The sequence below is a fragment of the Myotis lucifugus genome, unplaced genomic scaffold (genome assembly GCF_000147115.1).
Source record: "Myotis lucifugus unplaced genomic scaffold, Myoluc2.0 scaffold_76, whole genome shotgun sequence".
Taxonomy (NCBI): Eukaryota; Metazoa; Chordata; class Mammalia; order Chiroptera; family Vespertilionidae; genus Myotis; species Myotis lucifugus.
The window spans coordinates 2,245,944-2,265,368 of NW_005871124.1; the positions used below are offsets into that span (position 1 = coordinate 2,245,944).

The window sequence follows — 19,425 nt, forward strand, 5'->3', positions numbered from 1 at the left end:
CAGTCAGCCTGAAGTAAATGGGCACAGACATCAGTGAGGAGTTGGAGGAGTCTGATCTGCGTGTAGGCCCAGTGGATGGGCAGCTGGGAAACAAAGGCATCTGTTAATCTGCTTCCAGAAGGTGAGACCCACTGGGTGCACAGGCCTATGTAACCACTTTGAATGTCTACCTTTTCTGATCTGATTTAGTCTGGTCTTGTGCCCTAATGTGAGTCACTTAATCACGAAAGGAAGCATTTCCATAGCTGTTCTCAAGTTGCCTATTTAAACTCCGAGAAGTGCCCTAATTTGAAGTTTCTGAAATTAGGTAGGGAAATTAGTTTGTAGGCCATTTCTCCTTTGTCTTTTCAAGTTGAGTAAACACTATTTTTGGTCTAACCTCAAAATCTTTGTTCACCTTTGATCATTTTAGCACCTTTCATCGACACCTCCTTCTAGTTCCGTTCTTTCTTTCTTTGCGTGTGATCAAACCATAGACACATTTTTAGTCTGACAGAGGTATATTGTGGAGAGCAGCCACAGCGTTTGGACAGGTTCAAGCCTGGGACTAATGAGAGGGCATGATCCTCTCGTGGCAAAGCCACGTGCAAGTCCCAGCACAATTGTAGCCAAAGGCTATGGTTGTGAGCTTGACCTTATGGTCTGAACCTGTGGTCCCACGTGGCTGAGTGATAGGGGCTGCGGGAGGTGCAGCAAGTAAACAAAGCTTGATCAGGTGCATGTCATTGAGCAGATTTGAAACCCGAGAGAATGTTGTAAACATCTTGACCATGCCTTTACTTTGCCTCCCGGAATCTGGCTATAAAATAAAGACTCGGCTTGTAGTCCATGGCGCTGTCTCTCCATCAGAGAGCAGTGTCCCACCCAGACCCAGCTGTTTCTCTTGTCTGTCTTTTCTCCATCCTTCACCGCCCCCTCTCAGGTTCACCCATGGCCATGCTGGCGCGGCACAGTATATAACAGATACTTGTAGTTCAATGCCAAGGCCATCTAAAAGTCCCATCATTTTTCAATTCATCATCAACCCTAAATGTACACAAATACATTCCTGGGGCTTTTTCATTGCTATTGGTTTTATTTTTAAATATATCTTCATTGATTTCAGAGAGAGGAGAGGAGAGAGAGAGAGAACATAAACATCAATGAGGAGAAAGATTCATTGATCAGCTGCCTCCTACACGCCCCCTACTGGGGATCAAGCCAGCAATCTGGGCATGTGCAGGCTCTTAAGCTGCTACTAGTATTTATTTTGTTGGTCGATACTGTCAAATCTGAAAGAACGATTTACTTTTCTCAAAAACGGAAAAGGATGTTTTTATAGAAGACCTCTGTATAAGCTTGTAATCAATCAATAAATAGTACAAGAGTTCACCCCTCTAACTAATGGTGGGAATGGAGGTGTCCTATTCATGCTTGTGTTCCAGCCTGCCCTTGCATTGTGCTTTCACCACAATAAAATGTGTTCCATTAAAATTTAATTTTCAGAGCAAATTCTGAAGAATTGAAAATAAGGTATCATAACAAAATCAGAAAAAACAGTTATTTAAAACTGATAGACACAGACAACAGTATGGTGATTACCAGAGGGAAAGGGGGTGGGGGAGGTAGGAGAGGGTGAAGAGGGGATAAATGGTGCTGGAAGGAGACTTGACTTGGGCCGGTGAACACACACTACGGTATACAGATGGTGCATTGTAGAATTGTACACCTGAAGCCTATATAATTCTATTAACCTATGTCACTCCTAACAAATCCAATACAAATTAAAAAAAGAAAATTATTTTAATACTTATATTTGTATAATAGTTCATAATGTCCAAAGTGCTTTGACATTTATTGCCTTATGTGATGGCACAATAACTGTTCCCTGTGGGCAAATATTTTCATATTTGAAGAAGCAGAGTCTCAGCAGGGGTGAGTAACCCTGGGGCCACAGCAGTGAGCAGAGGACGGAGGAGTCCCAGGGCCCAGGTCTCTGATAACCCACTGCAGACTGGCCCCTTCAGAACCACGTTTCTCCGTCATCAAGGTACCCGAATCATTTGCATCCGGTAATGAGATGATATCCAATTTCTGTTCTCTTTCATCTCAATTTTACCATATAAAGTTTATTTTGTTTTTAAAAATATATTTTTATTACTTTCATAGAGGAAGGGAGAGGGAGAGAGAGAAATATCAATGATGAGAATCATAGATCAACTGCCGCCTGCACGCCCCCTACTGAGGATCAAGCCTGTAACCTGGGCATGTGCCCTGACCGGGAATCGAACCCTGACCTCCTGGTTCATAGGTCGACGCTCAACCACTGAGCCGGGCATAAGGCTTATTTTCTGAGGCCTTGATCCAAACTCTCACAATGAAGAATTTATTAGAAAGTAATCAAGCGTTGCCTCCAGAATAGTATTGTACTTTAATTTTGCATACTTCATTTGGTAATCAAGTTTGTATCTAAAAATCAGGATGATAATTGTAACTCTCAACATGCCTACTTTTTTAAGAATCTCACTGATATAAATGGGTTTCTCAAAAGTTTTCTGCTACTATTATGAAATAATCAAAAAAGCAGAAAACTGTCAACAGTTTCAACAGTTTTCTGAGTCTTTTTTTTTATTTTTACTGAAATTATTGGGGTGACATGGGTAAGATGATATAGATCTCAGGTGTACAATTCTGTCATACATCATCTGCATATTGCTTTGTGTGCCCACCACCCAAAGTCAAATCATCTTCCGTCACCAGAGATTTGTCCCCCTTGACCTTAACCCCGCCACCCCTCTTCCCTCTGGTAGCCACCATGCTGGTCTGCGTCTATGGGTTTCGGTGTCAAAGTCCTTTAAATACCCTTCCGCTGGCTAAGTGCCTCTTCACACAAAGCTGCCTGACCGGGAAAAGCACTCCTGGATGCCTCCAAGAGGCTCTCATTCCCAAATGACACACAGGGTCTGCTGATGCGGAGAAACAAAAGCAGTTACAAGTGGGAGGAGTCTTCCACTTCAATAGCCGTTAACTTGTACGTGGTGGGCAGCCCCTAAGATGGTCTCCGACATCCCTGCTAGTCATGCTCTTGTATAAGCAGCCCCTTCCCGGAGTGTGGCTTGGACTCAACTCACTTGTAAGGAACAGAATAGGGCAGAAGTGCTAGGATGTCGCGTCCAAGATTAGGTTATAAAGACCGCGGCTTCTCTCAGGCTCTCCCTTCTACTTTTGTCCTCCTTCTCTGGTCATTCATGCTGGGGGAGCGGGCTTCTGTGTTGTGAGCAGCCCTGTGGACAGGCCCCACAGCCAGCGAGGAGCTGAAGGCTGCCAACAACCACGTGAGTGAGCCTGGAAGAGGACCCCCCACCCCCCGCCCCTGCCACGGTTGGGCCTTCACATGAGATCGCAGCTCTGGATGCCGGCTTGACTGCAGTCTCCTTTTAAGCAGATGAAAATTCCCTCTTCATTGAGGGTGGGTGATCAGACATGCGCACTACATGATCATTCTTTTCTCTTTTATTTGCAGCACCTGGGCAGTTTCTAAGGGCAGTTTCTAAGCCCACAGAAACTGTGAGATGATAAATGCTGCTTTGCGGTTATTCATGATATAGCAACAGATGATACGCAGTAAGAGTGTTGTAGTCACGCACCACTTAACGACGGTCAGGTTCATGATAGACCACATGCACCACGGTGGCCCCATAGATAGAACGGAGCTGAAAGTGCCCATTGCCTAGGCATGTGGCTGTCATGATGTCGGGGGCAACGCATTCCTCACATATTTGTGGTGACGCTGGTTCACATGGGCCTGCTGTGCTGCCAGTCACATAAAGCGCACGCACTGCACACAATTACAGCCGGAGGCCCTGGCACCAGGTGTGTGCACGTGCACGGTCGGGTGTGTGCACGGTGACGACATGGCCTTATGACACATTTCTCAGGGTGCACCCCGTTGCTAAGTGGCAGAGGACTCGGTTAAATCAGCTATAGTTTGAGCTACAACTAATGTAACAAAAACCATGCCCAGGAATTCAATTATGAGCTTCCAGACTTTCTAATTTATCTCTGTCTCTTAATATACTTTCCCTCCAGTGAGCACAACATGAAGGAAAACTCTAAAATTATCTCAATCAGAATTCCAGCTAAAAGAAAAGAATAAACCTTTATTCTTTTCTTTTAGCTGGAATTCTGATTGAGATAATTATAGAGTCCTATGCAGTTTTAAGAAATAATACAGGGATCTCTTGTACACTTTGCTCAGTTTCTCCGCTGGTAACATTTTACAAAACGATAGTGTAATATCACAACCAGATACTGACAGTGGCACGATCTGCCTACCTCATTCAGATGGCCTTAGTTTTACTTGTACGTGTGTGTGTGTGTGTGTGTGTGTGTGTAATTTCTTACATACCTTTTACTTTAATATTCTTATACTCAAATAACATCCCTTTGTAATTAAAATCTACACATTACATGATTCTTTATAAATGTTCTTTCTGGAGGTAAAAGTTGTTAAGAGACAGGGATTCCGTATTTTATTTCATAGCTCAATGTTAATAAACTGAAAAGAGAGTCAATACCAGAAAGTAATAAAAACCGCTCACAGCTTATGTGAGTGTCAAAGGCAAATTCACTTACCCGCAGCTTTCTTGAAAGCAAACTATAAAGCAAAATGTTACCCTTCCCCCAGAATTAATGTTTGTGCTTGAAACTCATCTGTGAAATCATATTAAATGCAGTTACAATTTTAACACTGCCTCTTTGTCCTCTTATAACAGAAGTGAGAAGTTAATATTCTCGATATAGCAATGCCTCAGGAAACCAACACGCCCAAGTTTTGAAGTGATGATCCGGCAGTGTTAAAATTCGTGATTAAACATCGAAACACAGACAAGCCAAGGAAAAAGTCAAGCTGCTTATGAACCATGCAAAGCCAAACACTGGTGCATAAAAGAGAAATCTTAGAGGAAAACGAAGGGATACCTACTTTCTGCGGCTAGAAGTCCTAGGAGGAAGGCAGCATATGGACAAACGACAAACAGTATGATTTTAGAGCAAGCAGGTTATTAAGCCACAGAAGCATGGACCCAGCTGAGCCCAAAGACAGCCCCCGTGTGGAAGAGCACACTCAGTGGGACTGTTGGGGTTTCAGTCATCCAAGTGCTGGGTTCTGATTCTGCCCTCTCTGATGGGCACTATGAGAGCAGAACGTTTCCACGTTGGGTTATCAAGTCACAAAGCTACCATATGCTGTTTAGCAGAAGATTAAACGAAACAAATTCGAGTGAATATATTAACGAACTAATTTGAATCATCAAAATAGAAGAGAAGCTCATCTAAAAATTGCTTTACAATGTAAGCAGCATTCCTACACCTGTTAAGGGTCTTCTTTAGATGGCCAACAGGGAAGCGGATTCGTTTTAAATTTGTTTTTAAACTGCGATTTGAAGGAGAATTTTGGGGGGACCAGAATAGGATTGTTAGCTTTTCATGTTGCGAAACAGGTCATTAAAAAAATCGAAGTACCTAGCATTTATGATCGTTTCAGAGAAATAGAAAAGGCATTAGGTAAAGATGGAAAACAGTCCATCTTAAGAAAGGGTAGTTGGTGACCTTACACTGTTCTCTCTCTAACCCTCCTTGCCCACCCTGTTACCGCCCCCCCACCCCCAAGCTCATGCTTTATGATTAGTTTTCTCTTTTTGCCATGAGCTTAGAGGAACTTTAACTTTTATGTGCTCTCTGTTTTGTACTGTAAACAAACCCAGGCACATGTAAACAGAGAGACAGTGCAAAGGACAACATGGGGAACTTAAAATCAATGGTGCAGAATTTAAGGATTAGAATGAAATAGGGAAGAATGTAGGTGTTAATGAATGAAAATCTTCAAAAGTAAGGATGAGATAAAAAATAAAAATGAGTTAATTTATGAAAGTGAAAGCTCAGAACAAGAGGCAGACAGCCCGGCCTCCTCCTCAGTCTCTTCTCTAAGATTCCCACTTCTCAGTGTTTTGGGAAATCACCTACACTCAGAAGAGGAAGCTTCACATCCCAATTGCTAAGAGTCAAAATGAGGAACTACAGGGGTGGGCAAAGGTAGGTGCCGAGTTGTTCATATTGAAAAGAGCACAGTGATTAATAAATAGCCAGATGAGAATAAACCCTGGGTTTCGTGTACTCACAACTGTCAGCCTACTTTTGCCCCCGCCTGTGTAGAGCTGCCGCCAGGGAACTGTGAGCCTGGTATTCTGCACAAGGTGGAAGCATGTGCGCACATGTATGAACAGAGGGGAGGAGCACAGTGCTGCCCGATGCCCATGGTCGCAACAGGGAAGCATAAGCAGCTCAAGCTTCAGGAAGGGCCTGGGCCGGATTCCGATGGTACCCTATGAACACTGAATGAGCCGGTTCAAGAGTACAAAAATCAAGTCAACAGGCAAAGTCAACCACGTGGCAAACACTGAGGGGCTTTAATGAAAGAAGGAAAGGCAGAGGGCAGAGGACATATGAAGCAGGAGTTAAATTAATAAAGAAATACATAAATAAAATTAAAAACTATTACACACATGCATTTATCCTGTATAATAAAAACCTAATATGCTAAGTGTCCGGTCATCCAGTTGATCGGGCCTAAGCTGGCAGACAGACATCCCCCGAGGGGTCCTGGACTGTGAGAGGGCGCAGGCCGGGCTGAGGGACACCCCCTCCAGTGCACGAATTTCATGCACTGGGCCTCTAGTATATACAAATATATGGATCCCATAGATTTTTTTAGTAAGTGGTGCTTGAGAATATCTCACTGGTAAGATGAAAATCTGAGCATTTTATAATATAATTTTGTGAACACTGGTGGGTATTTCAGAAATACATACCTACACATACATTTCATCAAAATAGGTAACTCTTCTATGTTCTTCTTCCGTGAATGCTTGAATACACGTGTTAGAGACTTTATAAAAAGAGAAGAACCTGGAAATTGTTTCAAGAGATAACTCACAAGACAGCTTTACATGGAAACATTCCATTAAAAGCAGTGTTGTGGCAAAGTCTGATCTGCTATGATTGACAGGGGGGAAATCTTACACCAGAACTTTTTATTGAGGTCCAAGGTAATCAGAAAGATCCAAATAGACGGGCTACGGTGTGGGATGGATGAAGTGCAACCCTGGGTCTGGAGTGGCGGAAGGGGAAGAAGCATTCTGAGGTGAAAAGAAACAAGTGAAATGAAAAGGAACCAGACACATGTGGATGGTATTTGGTTGCTGACAGACTTCCTTAGAATCGGTTAGAGGATCTGACTAGTTCCACCGAAAAAGGCCGATTCCGAATGGAAGAGAAAGGATGTAGACACCAAATGATTCACACCGGCTAATGGATGAATGGTCCAGTTACCTGAGGAGGTAGGGTCTTCGGAGAAATCTGGCAACTCTTCAGGGGGATCCCCATAGAATGAGTTGAATTTGTGACTTGACACAGCTGCTAGGACTGCACCCTAAAGCAAAGAGATGAAAAAAACTAAAATAAATACATAAATATAAAAATTAATTAACAAATGGTTACTTACTTGTAAGGATTATTCAGAAAAGTCAACTATATAGAACATGACAACTAGAAAAGGTATAGTTTTAAATAATTTCCTTTTAAAAAATATATCTTTATTAATTTCAGAGAGGAAGGGAGAGGGAGGGAGAGATAGAAACATCAGTGATGAGAGAGAATCATGGATCGGCTGCTTCCTGCACGCCCCCCACTGGGGATCAAGCCCGCAACCCGGGCCTGTGCCCTGACCGGGAATCGAACCATGACCTCCTGGTTCATAGATTGACGCTCAAGCACTGAGCTATGATGGCTGGGCTAGTTTTAAATAGTTTTTGACTCCTTCAAATCAAGCACATGTGCATATACCAGAATAACACTGTTGGGGATTGCAAAAGTATATTCGATCATTTACATATGGAACCCAAACACATACCACAAACGGAATACTCTGCAGTCTCTATAAAAAGATGCTGCAGAAGAATGTCTAAAGAAATGGAAAGATGCTTGTGATGAATGACATAAAAGAGCTTTAGAACAATCTACAGTATGGTCTCATTTTTGGAAAAAAGGATTAATCTATATATATAAAAGGCTAATATACAAAGTGTCCTCTTGGGAGTTTGACCGGGAGTTTGGTCGCTCACTATGATGTGTGCTGACCACCAGGGGATGGTGCAGAACAAAGGAAGGCCCTGGTCAGCAGCTGGCAGCCAGGGAAGGAAGGCCCCGGCCAGCAGCCAGAAGGAAGGCCCTGATAGTCGGCCAGGCCTAGGGACCCTACCTGTGCGTGAATTTTGTGCACCGGGCCTCTAGAATAGATAAAAGAGACTGAACATATACCAAAATGTTGTTAGCAATAATTATCTCTGGGTAGTAGGAATATGAGGCACTTTTCTTTTTTTAAGCCTTTCCCCCCTTTCCTTTTGTTGCTCTTTTTAAAAAAATATATATTTTACTGATTTTTTTACAGAGAGGAAGGGAGAGGGATAGAGAGTTAGAAACATCGATGAGAGAGAAACATCGATCAGCTGCCTCCTGCACACTTCCTACTGGGTATGTGCCTGCAACCAAGGTACATGCCCTTGACCGGAATCGAACCTGGGACCCCTAAGACCGCAGGCCGACGCTCTATCCACTGAGCCAAACCGGTTAGGGCTGTGTTGCTCTTGTCGGGCCACACAGAAGAACCAAGTACACGTGACTCTTTTAAACCACACGCACAGCCTCTCCTGACTCCTAGTGAGTCATACTGTGTGCACGACACCCCTCAGGACTGCTGGGCGAAAAATGGCTGGGAATTGTTGTTGCAGTAACTAGAAAAACCATAAAAGTTATTTTGTAAAAATGTTCAACGAAGCTACCCGAGCCAATCACTTAACCCCTTCAGCTTTCTCCTTTGTAAAGTGAGGATATTAAAACTGACATAACTTAGCGTAGGGTCGTCAAAAGTCATAATGTTCTGAAAGTGTCTGCAAACTGTAAAGCAGTTTGTAAATGCAAATAATTACGAACCCTACACAGCTAGAACATGAGCACAACCCTTTGCTGCTCATTTAGGCAATCTCAGTATCAATTCACTGAGGTAGGCTTACATCTAAAATATTGAACTCTTCGGTTTTTCTGAAAAGAAAGAAATATTTTAATTTAATTTTTATTTATTTCAGAGAGGAAGGGAGAGGGAGAGAGAGAGAGACAGAAACATCAATGATGAGAGAATCATTGATGAGCCAGAAACCTGGGTATGTGCCCTTGACCAGAATCGAACCTGGGACCCTTCAGTCCGCAGGCCAACACTCTATCCACTGAGCCAAACCAGCTAGGGCAGAAAGAAAAATCTTTTATGTTTACAGGCATGTAATAAATATATGAAAACATTAATAGAAGTACATTTCTGCAAGATTCTTTTTTTGTGTGTGTGTGGGGGGGGGGGGGAGGAATCATGTTAGGGTTTCTTTCTTAATTTTAATCCTCACCTGAGGATATTTTTTCCATTGATTTCCAGAGTGAGTGGAAGAGAGGGGGAGAGAGAAACATCTACATGAGAGAGACAATTGGTTGCCTCCCACATGCCCCCCTATCAGGGCTGGGGAACCTGCAAGCAAAGTACGTGCCCTTGACTGGGAATCGAGCCCACGACCCCTTTAGTCCACGGGCCAACGTGCTAATCACTGAGAAAACCAGCCAGAACTGGGTTTCTTTCTAAAAAATAGAAATGGAAAGTGACAGACTGCAGAAAGGGAAGGACAAAAACCAGAAAAGTGATCTTGGTGCTACCATTCCAGGCAACGTTTTAGATTTCTCGAAGTCTAGGGTTAATGCATGAGAGGTTCTTAGGCAGAATTTGATGAAAATGTTGAGTTCTTCTTTTCTACAGCTGACGCTTATTTCACTTCACATATTACATATGTTCCCTAAAAGCTGGGTGGGAATGGAATTTTTCTGAATCAAATCATGATTCCCACCCACAGAAACTAAAATTTTAGAGATGCTTTATTTTTACATCCAAGTGAAGTTCAATTCAGTTTCTTAGTACTGAAGTGAAAGATCTAGAAATACTTATACTATTAAGAAAGCACCATGTGAAAGGGCCGAGAGGTAAATTCTTTTATAACAATAGCAGCAAGTTCCTAATTTATCGGTCACATGGCTAGGTTTGTTTAGTTTCCTAAACTTAGTGACTGCATGTGGTTTGAATTTTCAACACAAAGCTATTAGCAAATCAGCAAAATGGTCCCAAAACTCTTTATAGATTTACTAGAGGCCCGGTGCATGAAATTCGTGCATGGGAGGGTGTCCCTCAGCCCGGCCTGCCCCCTCTCAATCTGGGACCCCTCGGGGGATGTCCAACTGCTGGTTTAGGACCGACCCCACAGGCCCAATAGCCTGCCTGCCTGATCACCCCTAACCGCTCGCCTGCCTGATCGCCCCAACCACTCTGCCTGCCTGCCTGATCGCCCCTAACTGCTCACCTGCTCACCTGCTTGCCTGATTGCCCCAACCGCCTCTGCCTTGGCCCCCCGCCCCAGCTTTGTCCGGAAGGATGTCTGGAATGATGTCCGGAAGGTTGTTCGGCTGTCTGGTCTAATTAGCATACTATGCTTTTATTATTACAGATAGAATTTTATTAGAGTTTGAGATTCAAGCTTAGAGATGATTAATTCTAAAAGACTCATTTTGCAGACGAGGAAACTGAGTTCAGAGCGGCTTAGCAACCTGTTAAGGTTGCTGCCAACTTTGAGATAGAGCCAAGGGTAGATAGAATTGAGGTCCTTTAACTACTCTTCCCAAATCAAAGGTTATTACTATGCCATGGGTCAACAATCTTTTTTTTTTTCTGTAAAGGGCCAGAGAGTAAATATTTTAGGGTTAAAGGCCATATGTTTTATGCTGCAACTACTCAACTCTGCCATTATAGTGTGAAAGCAGCCATAGACAATACATACATCAATGTACATGCTGTGTTTCAATAAAACTTTATATGTAAAAATAGGTGGTGTGCCAGATTTGGTCCCCAGTTCATAGTTTGCTAACCCCTATAGCTATTAAAGAGCTCAGATCTCATACAAGTAGTTATTCAAACTGCCTACTTTATTAAATCCTTGATAAAAAAATTTTCTAATTTAGTAGGCATACTTTAGTTTGTTTTGGGAGTAAAACATATCAATTTGAATTAAGAAAATTATTCACAATATGTTAAGACAACTAATATTAAAGATGCAATTTTCTACTGAGCAAATTAATCCAGAAAGAAGGTAGGTTCTAAACTCAAAGAAAAAGACAACTACAAGTAATTAATTCTTAACTTAATCATAGTTATAGCTCATATGTCAACCATCAAAATGGAACGCTCGCCGCTAAATGATTCTGTGTTTCATTTAAGGAAGTGAAAACAAGAAAATACTTAGCTCAGACTTCTGCTAAGTTAAACTACTCCATGCACTTAAGGAGGCAACCAAGTTAGTAAGGGAGGAACACGAGAGTTGAACACAGATATATGGCTGACTTAAAGACAAGAGCAAAAAATCAACACGTACTCCATTTTTGGTGCCCCTAACTGAGCTCAGAAACCATGAAGTTCGATAGCCACAAGGGCAGGTACATTCTAACAAGTCTAAATACAAGACACACAGTATAAGATGTAGAATAACTGGATTTGTACTCAAGTAGCAAGGTAACCCGAAGGGACATACAAATAGGAGTGCAACACAGAATTCAAGAGAGGGTCATCTTATACGGATGCAGAACACTGCAGTCAAAGCCTTAAACTGGGAGAGGGCGAGGCTGAACAGAGAAAACCAAAAGGCTGGAAAGTCAGTCCAAGGGTTTCGGTTGATTACATGTAAGAATTAGGTCCTAAATGGAAGGGAGAGGGGAGAGACACACACAGAGAGAAACATCGATGTGAGAGAGACACATCAATAGATTGCCTCCTGCATGAGCCCCGAGCCCCAACTGGGGCTGGGGACCAAGCCTGCACCTGAGGTACGTGCCCTTGACTGGAACCTAACCCACAACCCTTCAGTCCTTGGGTGACACTAAGCACTGAGCAAAACCAGCCAGGGCTAATATTAATAAACTAGAGGCCCGGTGCATGAATTCGTGCACCAGTGGGGTCCCTTGGCCTGGCTTGCGGAATGGGGCTGAAACCGGCTCTCTGACATCCCCAAGGGGTCCCAGATTGCGAGAGGGCACAGGCCAGGCCGAGAGACCCCACCGGTGCACGGTGCACGGTGCACGATCGGGGCCAGGGAGGGACGCGGGAGGTTGGCCAGCCGGGAAGGGACTGCGGGAGGGCTCCAGGGCGTGTCCAGACCGTCTCACTCAGTCCTGAATGGCCGGACCCCTGCAGCAAGCTAACCTATTGGTCGGAGCGTCTGCCCCCTGGTGGCCAGTGCATGTCATAGCGAGCAGTTGAGCGGCCTTAGCATATCATTAGCATATTATGCTTTGATTGGTTGACCGGACGACCGGACACTTAGCACATTAGGCTTTTATTATATAGGATTAAAATGAGAATGTAAGTAGCTACACACAGCTGGTGGCTGCTGCACTGGGCGGTGCAGTTCTATGAAGTCCGGGAAAACAGCCTCCTTAAGCAACCTTTCTAGTTCGCGCAGTTCAGGAGCCCCAGAGACCAATGCATTGGTAAGTCAGGGATGCATGCAGACAATACTTCTGCAATTTGCAAAACCAATAAAAGAAAATTGTAGAAAGTTATCAGGTATCAGACATCTCCCTCACTTTCTGTGTATACAAGGAATACGTGATTTTGTCCCCTACATTCGATCACATGGCTTCAGCTCACCATGGCCTGAACGGACCGGAACAAACCTACCCAAATACAGACTCTTGCTTCTATTTATACAGAATTTCTTCAACATACTCCACTGCAGGGGGACTTGCTTGCTAAATGTAGAAATGATTCTTGAAGCAAAGGGAACGCTTTCTAGAACAGACTCACTCCTGAGCCCCTTTCCTCGGGAGACAAGTTCACACACGCACAGACCTCCCCGCTTTCCACCTTCGTATCTTGCTTAGCATCTCCTTCCAGCACGTGACAGCCAGGGTTAGAGCAAGGGGTGCCTCCTTAAGACACATAGGACGCAGGTTTTCTAGATCTGGATGGCGGGTCTGTCCCACGTACCCTGATATTCACTGTGAGAAAATACGACCCTCATCATATCTAGTCTCACGCTCAGGGCTGGGCAGTTTGTTAAAGGGAGTATTGTGTCCAGAGGATTTTAAAAAATGGAAGTCTGCAAATTCGAGAGCTTAGCGTTCAATAAAAGGGCACCCCTCCCAAACCAACATATGAAATGTCTGGCAACCAAAATGGGGAAAAGGAATTGTCCATCATCATTCACAGATGTCAAATCAAGTGATAAAGTAAAGAAAAAGAAGTGGACGATGAGAATTCAAATCACAGGCAGGGCTCCATAAATGCTGAAAAAAATCTAGTTTGAAACACAGTCTGAGAATGATGTGAGTGCTTTCTATTTATCCACACCATGTCCGCATCAGGGATTTAGTGTCTCCTGGAGTGTGCCTTAGAGGTGAAATGCCAGAATGGAAATGCCGCTGTGGAGAGCAACAACTTCTGATGGTAGAGTGTTGATACTATTAGAACCAATACTGAGTAACTGTCTTGAAATGCCAGCAAAGTGAGTACTGTTTATATTCTGGCATGGAGTAAAACTTTCTGAATGAGGAAGAGGTCGCAAAAACGATAAACTTGTTAGCCAAAACACCTGTTTGGGTGTAAGCCTTTTGGGAGGGCAAGTTATTTATAGAGATCAAAAATCTTAAATACAGCCCTGGCTGGTGTGGCCCAGTTGGTTGAGCCTCATTGGAAAGGTAATCTATTTGGTTCCTGACCAGGGCACATGCCCAGGTTACGGGTTCGGTTCCCAGTTGGGGTGTGTAATGGAGGCAACCCATCAATGCTTCTCTCTCACATTGATGTTTTCCCCTCTCTCTAAAATAAATATGAACACTTAAAAAAAATCGAAAATACGTATGTACACTTTGATGCCAACAATTCCAGTAGCAGAGAACTTACCTAAGAATATAATCAGAGCTAAACAAAGATTTGCTAATGAAGACAGCCGTGCACTAGTGTTTATGGCCATGGAAAACTAGAAGCCATCTCCACGTCTAACCACTGCAGTTTGTGCTTCAGAGTTGTAACTCCCAATAGGCTGGGCATGTCAGAATCAATCACCCCTGGAGCTTTTCCGATAAACACACAGCCCTCCAACCTGCATGCCTGGGGCTGAGTGGTGCAGTGAGCCACTGTTACTATGGGCATGTGTCCTATCCCTCGAGCGTGCCACAGTGAAAGCCAGTATTTAGGCATATTTTGTGCCCGGCCGGTGTGGCTCAGTGGTTGAGCATTGACCCATGAACCAAGAGGTCACTGATTCGATTCCCTGTCAGGAAACAGGCCCGGGTTGTGGGCTTGATCCCCAGGAGGAGGTGTGTAGGAGGCAGCTGATCAATGTTTCCTTTACTCTGTCCCTCTCCCTTCCTCTCTCTAAAATCAACAAAAACATTTTCAAAAAAGAATATTTTGTCACATGGCATAAAAAATCGGGTTATGTGAAATTCACATAACAGAAAAGTAACCATTTTAAAGTGTGCAATACAGTGACCTTGCATCCTGTAACCTTGCTCCACTTATTTCTAATATTTTTTTGAAGATTCCTTAGGATTTTTCTATATGCGGAATCATGCCATTTATAAACAAAGACAATTTTCCTTTCTTTCCAATCTGGCTGCCTTTTATTTTGTTTTCTTGCTTAACTGTATAGAGTACCAAATCAAAGGTATTAACATTAAAATAATAATAAAACAGTAACAACAATAATAATGATTAGCAAATAATATCTATGGAGCACTTATGACTGCTGTGTACTCTGCTAACTGCTGTAATGTCTTAATTCCTTAAAAGCTTACAACAACCCTTTGAGGTAGCTCTTATCATCATCCCCATTTTATAGAGAAGGAAGTTAAGGCCCAGAGTATTGAAATGACTTGCTCAAGTCTACACAGCTTGGAAGGGTGAGAGCCACGTTCACCTAAGGCCGTGGTCGGCAAACTGCGGCTCGCGAGCCACATGCGGCTCTTTGGCCCCTTGAGTGTGGCTCTTCCTAAGCCTTAGGAGCACCCTAATGAAGTTAATAACAATGTACCTATCTATATAGTTTAAGTTTAAAAAATTTGGCTCTCAAAAGAAATTTCAATCGTTGTACTGTTGATATTGGGCTCTGTGGACTAATGAGTTTGCCGACCACTGGCCTAAGGCGATGTCGCTGCAAAGCCCACTGTTCCCCACAACGCTGTCCTCCTCTTTCCTCTTACCACCACCAATAAAGTTCCCCTCGGACTGGGAGCAAAAGCAGTTCTTTCCTCTTCCTGAGAACTTCCCTTTTGCTCATCTCAAAGGGGGTCGGCCTGCCTCGGGGGTTGCCCTCCGTCTGAGAAGCTTAACCCCGGTGTCTGGGAGGAGGGATGGATGCGTAGCTGCTCATTTGGGAAGAGCTGTGAGGGGGGCTCTGGGAGCCGGGAGATGGCGGAAGAGGCAGCGGGGGACAAGGGCTTCCCAGGGGCTGCATCACTCGAAGGCGCACAGCTGTCGCAGAGGCTCAGACACCCCTAACTCTGCTGATGTGCCCGATTCACGGTTGTTTGGTGGGTCAGGAAGCTTGAAATATCCCTGCAGAGGGATGTGGTCAGTTCACATGACTCCTTTCTGCTGCGACAGCTCGGCTCTGGCCAAATCGATCTTAGTCACCACGTGGGCTATTTCAGGCCCGAGTCTATGGCGCTGGGAGAAATACAGCCCAGGTTTTTTTGTTTTTGTTTTTTTAAAAATATATTTTATTGATTTTTTACAGAGAGGAAGGGAGAGGGATAGAGAGTTAGAAACATCGATGAGAGAGAAACATCGATCAGCTGCCTCCTGCACACCCCCCACTGGGGATGTGCCCACAACCCAGGTACATGCCCTTGGCCGGACTCTTCAGTCCGCAGGCCGATGCTCTATCCAGTGAGCCAAACCGGTCAGGGCCAGCCCAGGTTTCTTGTGATGGGCGAACCTGAGCCCTAAGATAAAAGGCCTGCATGTGGGCAACGGAAGGCTGCACCCCAGACCGAGGAACGACACAAGGGCCAAAGCCCAGCATTAGAGTCAAGAAGACTTTAGGGAAGAATTGAGAACGTAGCATAATTAATGTTTCTTGGGGCGGGGAGAAGTAACTTCAAAAACAGCTGACCAGCCCTAGGTGGGTTGTCCAGTGGTTAGAGCGTTGGCCCCGTGGACCAAAGGCTCATGGGTTTGATTCTCGGTCAAGGGCACATACCTGGGTTGCAGGATTGATCCCCCCGCTCTGGTGGGGGAGCGTGTGGCAGGCAACCAATTGATGTGTCTCTCAGCGAGGTTTCTCTCTCTCTCTCTCTCTCTCTCTCTCTCTCTCTCTCTCTCTCTCTCTCCCCGTTCCCTCAACTTCCACTCTCTCTAAAAATCATGGAAAAATATCCTCGGGTGAGGATTAAAACAAAAACTGACCAAAATTCACTTTGGATAATAAGATTTTTTTCTTTCGTAGGCTATACCGGTTCAGGTGTATAGCAAAGCTAAGAAATTCAAGTCTTGGGAAACTTCTTCGGTAGCATCTTAATAATTATTTTTGCCAAGGACTTGTAAAACAGTTTGAGAAAACGTGGCCTAGATTCATCTTCAATAATAATGGATAATAAGTCAGTTACTATTTTTAAAGCAATTTTATCTCTGCTATGAATTTGAAAAATAATACAAATTTAAAATATGACTTATCTTCATTTATTATAACTTATTGTTTAGATTCATACTTAGGGATTACTGTACATGATTTAAAAAAATCAAAATCTTATTGAAATGGTGGTAATTTCTGGAACTGAGAATTTAGCTAGAAAAACAATGGTCAGCACTAGGATATATTCATGGGCCCCGGAATGGAATACAAACATGATCAACTGCATGTCTGGCTTTTAAAATACATATCTTTTTATTGATTTCAGAGTGGAGGGAGAGGGAGGGAGAGAGAGAAACATCAATGATGAGAATCATTGATCAGCTGCCTCCCGTACGCCCCCTACTGGGGATCAAGCCAGCAACCTGGGCATGTGTCCTAACCAGGTATCGAACTCTGACCTCCTGGTCGACGCTCAATCACTGAGCCACGTCGGCAGGGCTCTGTCTGGCGTTTTGACGATTTCTTTAATTTACCTTTAGTTTCCTCCTTGCATTGAATTTCCTCAGCTGCTCCACTGTTTCCGGAAGATGAATCTTGTAGGCATAACGATCTCTCTCCTAAAAAACAAGAAAGACAATGAACATCCGTAACCGTTTAAAAAAGTGAGAAGCTTAACCTAAAACAAACGCTAAAGCCCAAATTCTTAAAGGTGAAACATCGAATTCTAGGAGACTGGAGATTTTAGTCCATAATTCTGGTAAACATTCTCAAATGAGGCATATGAAGATCAAAAGGAAGGGAAAAATAATATTTTATTTTCAGCAATAATAAAGGGCTGAAATAACAAGTCATATAATTTTCAGATATCTGGCTAAAATAATCAATCACATGGTGATGAAGGTATGAAGTTACCTTTGACATGATCTTGTCGGGTAAAATGAGCATTTGAAAATTAACTTCATCCCTGACCCCGCATTCGGAGTTGTGAGGAATACTTGGATTTAAAAATCACAGTATCTTCGAACTAGAACAAACTTCAAGGCCATCTAATTCCACCATTTCCCCTTCACGCCCCGGTGGATGAGCGTTCTTTTTGCCTTTGTCCAATAGGAGAGCATTCTTTTATGGCAGCCCATTAAAATTTTAAGAAAAGTGAAAAAGTTCTTTTTTTGGTTGTTTTTTTCTTAATCCTCACCCAAGGAAGGGAGAGGGAGAGATAGAAACATCAACGATGAGAGAGAACCATGGATCGGCTGCCTCCTGCACGCCCCTCACTGGAGATCGCACCTGCCACCCAGGTATGACTGGGAATCGACCTGGGACCTCCTAGTTCATGGGTGGCCGCTCAACCAGGGAGCCATGCCAGCCAGGCTCGACTCAGATGATCAGGTGGGAGGGCCACCGTCGAGGGCAGTCACTGCTGTCGCTGGGAGTGCTCCCACCCAGGGCAGGAGGCCGCGTACCTTAAGCCAGGGGTGATTCAGGGCTTCGTACACGGTGATGCGCTCGGCCGGGTCCAGCATGAGCATGCGCCGCACCAGGTCTTTGGCACTTTCCGAGATGTGGCTCCACTGCCTGGGGTTCATCTGGGGAGGGCGACAGGGACAGGGGCAGCACAGTTAATCCCAGGGAGAAGGCCGCATCCGCTGTCATTTAACAGCCCTCTCCCGTGTCCACGTCCGTGGAATTCTCAGAGCAAACAGCAGAAATCTACACTGAGTGGCCAGATGATGATGACCACCCCGTCAGTACTTCATCGACACTTAAAAATACCGAATATTGAAAACTTCCTAAGCAGATACTCTCAAGGTTTTATTATTATTATTATTTGCATAACTAATTCACTTCATTGTACTGAGGGGGTGGTCATAATAACCTGGCCACTCAGTGTAATTCGAAAGGCTTGTTTGAGAAGGAGGAGGACAACGGTAGAGCTTTCCTTGTTGCTCATTATATGAGAGTTTGCATCAGCAAATACTCCTTACGTATGTTCTGGTTATTACATGTTATATTTTTAATAACTGAAAAAGAGAATGTTTATGATTCCAATTTCTACCTCAGCTAGAGAGACTAGAATACTTTGACCTCGAAAGGACTAAAAGAACATTTCAAAATGAAAAATGGTATTTTTTACATTTAAATTTTATTTAAACCTCTGACATTATTTGGTCTGGCCCTACCAAGGCATTAGGGGTGAATTAATTAAATGTTTGACCAAATATAGCAGGCTAATTAAAAAATATATATATTTATTGATTTCAGAGAGGAAGGGAGGGAGAGAGAGATAGGAACATCAATGATGAGAGAGAATCATGGATGGGCTGCCTCCTCCATGCCCCCCACTGGCAATCGAGCCCGCAACCTGGGCATGTGCCCCTGACCAGAATTGAACCCAGGATCCTTCAGTCTGCACGCTGACGCTCTATCCACTGAGCCACACCAGCCAGGGCCAGGCTAGTTTTTAAGTAGATAGTTTTGTGTGGTCCATGAACGATGTAAATATCCAAACAGCCCTTGGAGTTTCAGGAGCTGCTGGTTAAGCCTGAAGGCGTGGCCCTTGGGAGCGGGTTTGAGAAACCCTCTGAGAGTGCTGGTTGTACTTCCCCGTCCTCCTTATGAGGGGGCTCAGTCTGGGGTTTCCTCTTTCTTTGGCTCCGCAGAGGAGCTGAAATCAATG

The 19,425-nt window shown here is 43.9% G+C and overlaps 1 protein-coding gene across 6 annotated transcripts in view; it reads right to left on the reverse strand.

Moving 5' to 3' along the window:
* Positions 1-19,425, reverse strand: part of CASK (calcium/calmodulin dependent serine protein kinase) — a 215,338-nt gene that overhangs the window by 70,140 nt on the left and 125,773 nt on the right. For all 6 annotated transcript variants that reach the window (XM_023755377.1, XM_023755373.1, XM_023755372.1 and 3 more), the window contains 3 exons: positions 18,212-18,334; positions 17,282-17,365; positions 7,369-7,468 (listed from right to left, as the gene is read on the reverse strand). In XM_023755377.1, coding sequence (XP_023611145.1) covers positions 7,369-7,468; positions 17,282-17,365; positions 18,212-18,334 — 307 coding nt within the window. The remainder of the gene's footprint in view (positions 1-7,368; positions 7,469-17,281; positions 17,366-18,211; positions 18,335-19,425) is intronic.